Consider the following 10,543-nt stretch of genomic DNA (forward strand, 5'->3'; position numbering starts at 1 on the left):
GTATTTAACAATTGCCTCTCAGGAGTCCTCAGCACACCACTGATTCTCCAGCCTCAATTTTCTCATCTTGCCATCTTTTTAGTCATTTGGTTGTTTATTAACATCCTCATTGCCTGATGGACAAGGAAAATAAAGTGAGTGAACAAAGAAGCAGCTAATGTCTATCAGTGGCTCTAGTAAAGGAGACTGAATGGGGAGAAAGTTGAAACCAGTATTAGCTAGATGTGTTTGTGAGTTTCACTTACCCCCTTCTCTCTGCCCCTATTACTGCAGACAACTAAAAGCAGATGTCCTAATCAAATATGCAAAATGCAAACACACTTTCTGACCAAATATAGTATTGATGACCACAACCTGGAAATGGCAAAGAGGAGAAATAAGCTGGAAACCCAAGAAGGGTCAAGATCAATCACGATGGCAGAGGGGAGGTTCAAATGGGAAATCAAACAACTTCTCTGGGTAGAAATAACATGGAAAATATTTTTCTGAATGTTAAAGATCACAGCAGCCCTCTGGGCCAAAATCTAAACAGGAAAAAACATACCAAACTAACAGAAGGGAAAACCATTTAGCAAAATATAAATTTTTCTCCTAACACGGTTAAGAAAATATAGAAACATTTTATGGAGTTCTGTGAAGTCTCACTCTCTCCACCATGGAAAGGGGAGGGCTCCTTGGGTGGTATTTTTGCTTAGATAGAAGAGGAAGGCAGCTGACCATATGTCCTTCCCTCTCTCTAGGACCCTGGCTTGCCTTCCCCTCCCGTTTCTAACAGAGGCAGTGCGACATGAGTAATAGTTCACAAAATGTGTGCCTGATCTCCAGGGCAAGTCAGAGTTCCTATAAGTTAAGGATACAGTTCCAAGTGAGACTGTCTGTAAAAGCAGTCTTATTTTTATAGCTCACTGAATGTTTACTGACGTGAGCCCCATTCTCTGGGACAGCACTCGTCTGATCCAGCCTCTTGTTGACAAAGCTCCTGGAGGGGTACAAAGGAATATCCAGCTGTGCTCCATGATTTCAGCGTACTTACTATCCAGGCACTGGGGACTCCAGGGCTTTTAAAGGCCACCATAGCAACCATAGCAACAGCTGTTGCTTTACTTTGGTAAGAAGGTTAAGTAACCTGAACTCAAGCCACATAGAAAAAAAACTGGGGGAAAAAATGTGAATACAGGAATAAAAAAGTATATGCCTATGTAGGAGTGAAACAAGACTATCACAGCCCTAGCTGGTCTGGCCCAGTGGTTAGAGTGTCGGCCTGGACTGAAGGGTCCTAGGTTTGATTCTGGCCAAGGGCATGTACCTCGGTTGCAGGCTCAAGCCTTGCGGGAGGAAACCAATCAATGTGTCTCTCTCACATCGATGTTTCCCTCTCTCTCCCCCCTTCCACTCTTTCTGAAAAGCAATGGGGGAAAAAATATCCTCGGGTGAGGATTAAAAAATAAATAAAAATAAATAAAATGACTGAATTCTTAAAAAAAAAAAAAAGACTATCACAAAATCACTTCCATATAGACAAGCAGAAGGAAGGAATGGAGGGCATTTACATTTCAATAAAATGAAATGCAACTTAAGGAGTCTCTGATACTCTGATACTTGAAAAAAAAATTAAAGCATGCACATAACAAATGTGTGGTATTTGAGGCTAGCTACTTGTTTGAAAACCTGAAAGGAATCAAAGAGAGAGACTAAGAGACAGATTTAATCTCAAAGTATTCTAAATCATTCAATCACCCAACTCGAGAACATAATGACTCTCTTTCACTGGACTGTAATACGGCCAGCGGAGCTATGTCAGAGGAGCTAAAAGGTCAACTTAATGACACAAAAGGGAGAAAGTGAGGCAGGAATTAACTGCCATTATGCCCATGAGCGGGCAAAAGAATGGACTCCACCGGTGCGGACAGGAGGTGGGCAGTCACCCGGACACGACTGTGTGTGAGTCACATCTGGCAGAAGCAGAAATGAGATCATAAAAGAGCATGGATGGCAGGGTTTAGATACTAAAACAGAAAATAGGTTAGAAACGTTGAGGAGTTAAAATGAATGCAAAACTCTAACGTGGATCAAGACATCATGAAACCCAGCAGAAGCCGATTATTTGAAGTGGGGTGGAAGGAGCCAAGAATTGGAATTATCTCATATAGTATTCCAAAGGCCTCCGGTCTAGTTTCAGAGGAAGAAAAATGAGATGTTAAAAGAATTGTAGGGCTTACAGGGTATAGAAATACAGTATTGACAATTTAAACAAAGAGTACAAGGGTGCAGTTCTTACAACTAAACGGTTAAAATATGCGTTCACTGACCGCCACCATGGATTTGCTGTATGGTGTGTGTGTGTTTGTGTGTGTATATATATATATGCAAATTTCCTGACTTCCCTGGGCCTGACAGTCTTCAGTAAAATGCAAAACTAAATTACATTAGAAAAGTGGAAAATACAAGGCCCATTAGTAAACAAAAGGCCTAGAATGAATGACAATCCTTTTTTGCTCCAGAAGCTAGAAATGACCACTGGGAGACAAGAGAGGCCTGAGCCCAGCTGTTAGATGTAACCACAGCCACTCACCCCCACCACCCTGTGCCTACCCACACGGAGCAGAACACGGCCTGGTCTCAGGACATTCCATCCCGTGGATTATTTGATGACGTCTCTGTCTCTTACCCTCCTACCAGGGTACAATTTTCTAAAAGCAGAGAAAATCCTTCCCAAGAAAATAAACACTCCCAAACAACTGCACCATTCTCTTACCTATTTGGATTACATAATTACTATGAAGTCAGGATTTTTTACTGACACACCAGAAAAGAACTCTCAGCTCATAAGCTGAACTGCCTTTTCTCCACTGTCCAAAGCCCTAAAAACAAAACAGAAAACCCCAGCTCCCTAAAAAGCAGTCCCCAGTGCCCACTTTGATAGAATGAAAAACCACTTCCTCAACTCTGCTCCCAATGGAAACTCAAAGTATTTTAAATTTGAGAGGATATGTTAAGTCCCGCATCCTACATTCTTCAATAGCAGCAACAATACAAACCCTCACTAATGTCAGAAACTGCCCTGCACACAAAGAGATCCCTGGGTATTTTTCTTGGCTCTGTTGAGGATAATTTAGGCAAGTATACACCTTAACGTTTTTGTTCAGTGGTCTATAAAATGGAGCTACCAATAACTCGTAACCAGCATCATGTACCCGCCACCAAGTAAACCAGTGACACCCCCTCCTGACCCACCCCCACACCAGGAGAAAAGCACTGGGCCCAGCTGACTGAAATCCCATAGAGCACAACACTAATTAAGGTACCTATACTTTTCCAGTTGAAGCAGCAATAAAAATGCTGAGGGTTCCTTTTATAGCCTGCTCTAACTTGTTTGTCTGGATCAATGTAGAAATAGCAGCAATTTGCTCTTCGTAGTTCTCCAGGAATAAAAAGGGCTAGGATATTCCTGGAATGCCTCCTCACTCACAAATCAGAAGGTGTACCTCCTGTGATCACTGCACTTTGCTCATCTAGTCTGAGTGAGGATTAAATGAGATAATGCATGTCAAGTGCTGAGTAAGAACCTGGCACACAATAAACTCAGAAGTAAATATTAGTAATTGGAAAAAAAAACAAAAAACAAGACAAAATAAAACAAAAAAACAAAAAAGAGAGCGATTGTCTCCTAATGTTTATCAACGTACTTGAAATAGGGAAGATTGAAATGTGAGGCAATAATGGTTCCGCAGCACACTCAAGATGTTTTGCTGTCCTCTGGTTTTCTCATCATTAGTCACTTGCTAGCAATAGTACAGAACTTTCCACAGTTCCACGGGTACTCACACCCCACGACTGTGTCCAACTCTCAATAACTGAGAAATAACTGAGTGTCTGAAACAATGAGAACAGAAGTGCGAAAGACCTTAAAGAAATCCCACAAAGCCCCTTGGCAGTGGCCATGTGGAAGTTTTGCCAGAGAAGTCAAACATCCCATCCCGGACAACCGCTTTCGGTGGAGAAAAAGGGTAAGTAATGCACAGAACCTGAACATCTTAATGAAAAGGTTAACTCCCGATCATAGACCAGACCCTAAAAGTATGGCTGTTCTTTAACTTTTAGGCTACAAATTAATTCTTCCTAAGGGACACCTAGCAATCTTTCATGTTTGGCTCTGCTGTTTGAATACACAAGCAGAACTTCATGAAAATATTTAAGCACCTTTTGCTATAATTTATAAGCATAAATTATATGTTTCTGTCTTAGCATAATTCAGATGGGATACACACGATACACTAGGTTTGCTTTCCCAATAAAATACCATTATATGTAGCTATGCAGAAGAATTTTTTTAAGATGGCAAATGAATAATGTCTGGACACCAAGAGATGGTATATTTGCAACAGTCATGAGCCTATGTAGCAAAAAAATAAATGGCCATAAACTTTTTTTATTATGTATTATGCCTACTCAACCTCTAAAAACTAGGAAATATCAGTTTTTGTAGTTTCTAAACCATGTTTTTGGAAATACAAAAATACAAAGGACATTAGTGTTATGCCTGTTCAACTCGTAAAAGGGCCACTTGGCAAGTCTTGTAGTTTCTAAACCATGCTTTCCAAAACACAGGACAAATATGACCCATAGCTTCAGGGAAGGGCAAGCAATGTTCTACCTCTTGCTGAATATTTGGCTTATTCCACTTGACATAAACTTTTATGGCAACCTCCTATTACCAAGAAAGTGTATGTTTTCTATGATTCAAAGTAATATAAGCGCAACTTGTAAAAGCCAGGGTTTTTTTTTATTTAATACATTCTAATCAAATAGTAACAGCAGTAAATAAACACTTTGAAAAACAGGCAGGTATCCCCCTATATCTGGAAGAAAATTAAGTCAAAGTTTTCTACATGGTAGAAGGGAGACAACTGCTGATGTCCATAGTTAGACAATTCAAGGACAACTTGGAAATTTCTAAAGCCATTTCCAAAAAAATCCATGGCAACAGGTTGGGACACAGCTACTTCAAAGGGTAAAATGTCTGTATCTACATGGTTTTATTAACCAGGACTGGGTTGCACCTATATAGCATGACATTCTTGTCTTTAGCCTTAAAGGAAAAGACAAAGTCTTTTCCATTTGCACCAGTTTGAAATATTTCTGAAGTAAGGCTCCCTTAAAATGGATTACTACAGTACTCATTCACATGAGAGTTCATACATGTAGTAAAAAGACAAATGCAGGATTTCGTGGTCACTTTTTTTGGTTGACTTGGTTAATTGCATAAAATGAAGGATAAATACTCACAAGCATATCTGACCAACAAAATCTCTAGGTACACTAGAATGCAAAATATAACATGTCCAAAATAGACTCGGATCACCAGGCATATAAAATGGAAGTTAAGCCTGTCTCAGTTTCCTTCGCCTTCTTCAGGACTCCTTCGTGGAGTTCTTTCTCTACTACTGGTGCTTGGACCTTCGACCAAAAAGAAAGGAACCTCAGAAAGGCAACGCACTCTGACAAAAATGTTACTTCAGCCTTTACTTGGGACATTTACTTTTTGACTCAAAAGGATCAGCTGGTCTTAGCCTTAGGAAGGGAAGCATTACTCAGGTGAAAATATTGTGACCTAGCTACCTCATCACACATGTAAGTTAGATTGGTTCAGCTGTTCTTAGAATTCCGTGTAGTTATCCAGAGCAGTCACTCAAGTTTTGGTTCTCTTTTACATAGCTGCATTCGGAGATATTCTATATGAGGCATGTTTAGAAAAAGAGAAACACTTATACCTGGAATTTATATTCTTCCAAGTAATCTTTTAGTCTTGTTGGCAAAGGCAGTCCCCAGATGGCACCGGTGCGTTTGTTAATGGTGAGTCTGCAGAGATGCTGCAGAGGTGGTGCTGATGTGTAGAGCGGTTTGGTCAGATAAAGGTGAACAGTGCCGTTCCGGGGGGCTTCTGGGCCCGTCCGCTTATCCTTGCACATCTGAACATAGTAGTCTATCAGATGAACCACACTGTCAAACTGTTTAAGCTTGGACTTGACACATATGATAGAGTCCAATCTGAATTTCCCATCTTGATACTCGATTCGGAGATTAGTTGGTCCAGCTGATGTTTTAACAGATATTGTTAGTAGGTAGTCTGAATGCGAACTATCTCTAATCAAGAAAGTTCCTTCTGGTGCCTCTTTTAATTTCTCTTTGGCTTCATTAACAGTCATACTTCCCCAGTACCAACCTGGGGTTTTGTTCAAAAAGAAAAAGAAAAGAGGGTAAAATTGTTATTATAAAGAATTTTTTAAATGGGGCAAGTACTTGACAACATTTTTTTTCTAGCTCTAAAAAGAACTGTGTGAGTGAAAGTTTACTAGAGACTACCACAAATACTTTCAATAGAAATTTAATGAAAATGTAGGTCCATGTTATTTTATGAACACAAGGTGTGAGGCAGTTTTTTTTAAAAGTAATTTTCTGTAGCTATTCTTTAAAGTATCTAGATTTTCTCCTAATGAAACAAAAGAATATTTACAATATGACACGCTGGCTGACAAAGCACGGTGCTTCCAGCACCACTCAAGATTTAAAGTAAATTAGAAATAAATGAGAAGTTAAAAATAAAATTCATGCCCTTAAAAATGTGTAAAACTGAACTCCAGTAATTCCAATAGAGAAAAAACAGAAGCAACTTTTTGGATGGTTGGTGTCCCCCTACTCTCCCCCAAATCTGTCAGTGGCTGCATCTCTGTTCAAAGCCCTAGAAAGCACTGCTATTTACTTGCTTTAAAAACGCAGTTCTAGGTACAATAGCTTCTGTTTACCTCCTCAATTACAACTACCTTATCAGTCACTGAGAAATGAGGGAAACCCCAATGAATAATTAGTACTTCAAGATTGCAATATTTTGGACTTTGCCCTAACTCAAATCCAATCCCAACCGTCCATGGGTCTCCCAGCATTCTCGATTTGGTCTGCCTTGTGCACCATCTCCCCGGCTCATCCCGTTTGCAAAAATGACCTAGAGACATTCTGAATTTTAGAAGTGTGAACAATATGGCCCCCTAAAAAAGTTGCTCGGATCCCCTAAGTCAGTCTCTCCAAGCTGAGGGGAAAAGCCCATGGCCCGCACGTAAAGACCACAACCTAAAGTGAGGAAACAGTCCCCTCTTCCTAGAGCTACCAAAACTTAAACTTTGCCCCAAACGTGAGCTTTTGGGATCCAGAGAGATAATCCTGCATGGTTCGCCAGAATCGTTTTTCACTCCTTTCTCCAGAAGCCGAGAGACAACTGCCAGCCGCGCAAGGCGCAGGGCGGCGCTGGAAAGACCCCCTGCAGGTGGAGCGCGGCGCGGGTTCGGGGACCGCGCTCCTCCAGGTTCCTCGGCAGCCGCCCGGGCGGCAATCTGTCGGTCCCTGGCCTTGGCCGCCAAGATCCCGGGCGGCGGTGGCGGCTCCACCCGGGAGCCGGATGCAGCAGAAGCTGCCGCAGCGCTGCGCCCACTCGCCGCCTTGCACCCCGCGGAGAGTAAGGCACCAGGCACTTTCTCCAGCTAGGGTTCGAGCCCGAGCGCCCACCCCTGAGAGCGCGGAGAACAGTTAAAGGTTCCAGCACCCTAAGGGGCAATTTCCGAGGAGCCCTTCTCGGGCCCTCCTCCAGGCCGGAGTCTCTCCAGAGCCACTTTCCTTTCTCATTCCCAAGGATCCAGGCCGGTGAGGGCATCCTCCCCGCCGTCCCGGCTCTGAGGCGGGGATGGGAAGTGAGGGGACGTTTTTCCATCTCATTCTCTGCCTCCTAGCCCGCCCCCACCTCCCGGCTGCGTCTTGGCGCAGGCGCCCCCTCGCGCGCGGCTGCCATTCCGCTCCCTACCTGTTTGACTGAGCTCCCGCAAGGCCTTCGCCAGGCGCGCTGCCTCCGGGGACGACTCCTCCGAGGACCCCGCCGTCCCCCACTGGCTCCGCGTCCCTTCCGCGCCATTCCCGGACGGCTCAAGGCACCGCAGGGTCATGGGCAAAGGGTGACCGCGGCGAACACAGGTGGCCGCCGGAGCTGGGGTCAGAGAGGGGCACGCGTCCTTCCTGGAAGTCAGTGGGAACCCCAAAACGCGTCCCTGCGGAGTATCCAAAATGGTGGTGGAGGGGGAGGGGGTGGGGAGCTGCTGGTTCTTCCTCCCCAGATCCTGGCGGACAGATGGCACAGTCCCCCGCAGGCGCCGTCACCCACAGTTTGCCTGCAGAGAGAAAGTGCGGGGTTGGGTCAGTCCGAACTAGACCCCTGGCCGAGGTGTGGGTGGGGAGACAGCGACGTGGAAAATCCCGGGGACTCCTGCGCGTCTGTGCTCCTGCACCATTTAACCCCAAGCATCCAGTCACTGCCCAGGCCCAGCTCCAAAGACAGGAGCATAGAGAGAGCAGGGATCTGAGACGCCAGAGTTGGCGAAAGGGAGGGGGCGCGCGGGGTGGGGCGGGAGAGACAGGATGAGGGTGGGGAGCCGGGTGTCTTCCCGCCCAGGGCAGCTCGCTGAAATCGCAGCTAGCAGAATGGAAGAGCAAAGAGTAAGCTGCAGGCACAGTGGTAAAATATGCCCTAGTCAAGGGCAAGTGGAAAAACTGTTTAAAGGCGAGAAAGGGAGAGCGCCCCAAATTGCAACTCCTATCTCACACTCCGCACAGCCCGGGGAGCCCCGGGAGAAAGTGCCGGGCGCAAACCCGGTTCCCCACCCCATGGCGCCGCGGAGCTCCTGGGGCTGGAGCCACCAGCCCGGGGCGCCGAGGGGCGCGAAGAGCTGTCTCCCCGGCCCGGAGGCGGTCTCGCTCCCCTCCCCGAGCGTCGGGCAGGGGTGGGGGGCGCCGCCGGGAGCCGCGGCGGCCCCTCCTGGCGCCAGGCGGCTGCTGGTGCCGCCACGGGCGCTGTCGAGGAATCGACCGAGCGCGCAGCCTTCGCGGGGATTCGGAGCCCGGGCCCGAGCCGGGGCCGAGCCGGCGGCAGCGGAGCCGCGGGACCTGCAACACAACCAAAGCGGAGCCCTTACCTCGGCCTCGACCGCCGTCTCCGCACCCGGCAGCCGCCCCAGCGGACCTGGGGCGGGGAAGCCGAGGGGCCCGGAAAGGAGGGGTATCGGCCCTAGTTTCCCCTGCTGACTTTTAATTTGGGAACGGGATGCCTGGGGGTGCCACGAGACCGGCGCTCCGCCGCGGCGGCCGGAGTTCTCAGCGCAGAGGGCAAACAAAAGCCCGGGGGATATTCGCCTGGAACCCCCCGGGCGCCAACACCCGCTTCGGGGCTCGCACCCCCTCCCCCACCCCGGGCAGCTGCTGGGTTTCCCTCCGGCTGCGACCAAGGAGGTGGGAAGGACAGAGGGAGGAGTAAGGAGCCAGGGCGGGAGGCAGGAGGGCGGGGAGGAGCGGGAGATCAGGTTATTAGGATTATTAATTTGGATGGCAGTTTAGGAGAAAAAAACTCTGGAGACTTCCCGACGCCGGGAAGGAACCGGAGAAAGCCTGCAGCAGCACCGGGCAGCGGGGCAGAACCGCGGCTCGGACTCTTCCCCTGGCGGCTCCAAGCTGCGGAAGCCAAGGCCGCCCCGCGCTCGCGGCGGCGCCCGGGTGCCCTCCCCGGCGACCCTCCTGGGGCGGAGCCTTCGCACTCCCCGGACCAGTACCTGCCGCTAGCCTCGGCCCGAGCTCCTCCGGCGCCCCGGCCGCGGGCACAGAGGATGCTGAGGCGGCGCGCCCGGAGCCCCGGCGCGCACAGTCCGCGGCCCGCGCAGCGCCGGTGGCGGCGGGCGAGGATGCTCATGCTTCACGTGAAGCCCAAGGCCCGCGAGCCGCGGCGGCTGCGGCGGCGAGACTTGGCAAGAGTTAAACGTCCGTCCTCGGAGCGAAGTGTGCGAGCGACTTCCCAGCCCGACGCGCCTCCCAAGCTCCCCGCCTCCCCCCAGGTCCGCGCTCCGAGAGCGCCCCGCCCGACTGCAGCGGAGGCCGCTTTCCAGGAACTTTCCAGGAATTCGCCCCACGTGACCGCGGCCCAGGCTACTGCTTTAAAAAGGCTGGAGCGCTACTGCGCAGGCTTCATGGGAGGCGGGCTCTGAGCTCCCGGGGGCCGGGCCGGGCGGGGTGGCTGCCTGGGAACCCGCCCTCCTCTGACCCCCACACTCCCGATTGTTCGGAGACGCGCAGGAAAACACCCGGGCCACCATCGTCCCCATTTCGCGACCTAAGCCTGTCCCCTAGCCGCGCCAGGGGTGCGCCGGGGTCGAGCGAATAACCGACATCCTCGGCCCACGGCGGGGGCTCCTCTTTCCCATCCCCTCCGCCCCTTCACGCGACACTCCAGGCCGCACATTTTGGGAGCGGCGCCCGAGAGAGACCCGAGGTCCTCGAAAAGGCCCCTCCCGCTCGCAGACGCTTGAACAGAGCGGGGGAGGGCCCCTTCCAGCCCTACCCGGGGTGCCCACGCCCGCCAGCCGGAGGGAGCGGGCCGGAGGCGGTGCCCTCGGATCCGGTCCTAGAAGGCAGCCAGCGGCCGGAGAGCGCCTCCCGGGGCGGTGCTGGCCGCTCTCAG

At 49.3% G+C, this 10,543-nt stretch overlaps 1 protein-coding gene across 2 annotated transcripts; it reads right to left on the minus strand.

Annotated features, from left to right (window-relative positions):
- Positions 1 to 4,761: 4,761 nt before the first annotated feature.
- On the minus strand, positions 4,762 to 9,927 carry SOCS2 (suppressor of cytokine signaling 2). 2 transcript variants are annotated; one of them, XM_087814493.1, is made up of 3 exons: positions 9,642 to 9,927; positions 7,850 to 8,210; positions 4,762 to 6,223 (listed from the first exon to the last, which is right to left on the minus strand). In XM_087814493.1, exons 2-3 carry the CDS (start codon positions 7,986 to 7,988, stop codon positions 5,766 to 5,768), a joined length of 597 nt encoding a protein of 198 aa, XP_087670619.1. In that variant the 5' UTR covers positions 7,989 to 8,210; positions 9,642 to 9,927; the 3' UTR covers positions 4,762 to 5,765. The 2 variants fall into 2 exon arrangements, with proteins under 2 accessions (XP_087670619.1, XP_016070756.1); XM_016215270.2 differs by lacking the exon at positions 9,642 to 9,927 and adding an exon at positions 9,012 to 9,372.
- Between the last annotated feature and the right edge of the window lie 616 nt (positions 9,928 to 10,543).

The sequence above is a fragment of the Miniopterus natalensis genome, chromosome 2, assembly GCF_054644295.1.
Source record: "Miniopterus natalensis isolate mMinNat1 chromosome 2, mMinNat1.hap1, whole genome shotgun sequence".
Classification (NCBI taxonomy): Eukaryota; Metazoa; Chordata; class Mammalia; order Chiroptera; family Miniopteridae; genus Miniopterus; species Miniopterus natalensis.

Excerpts from the sequence above, each read along its gene's own strand:
- SOCS2 (XM_087814493.1), bottom strand. The coding sequence starts at position 7,988 with ATGACCCTGCGGTGCCTTGAGCCGTCCGGGAATGGCGCGGAAGGGACG. Across the intron at positions 6,224-7,849 it reads GCGGGAGCTCAGTCAAACAG|GTTGGTACTGGGGAAGTATG; the intron begins GTAGGGAGCGGA and ends ACAAAACCCCAG.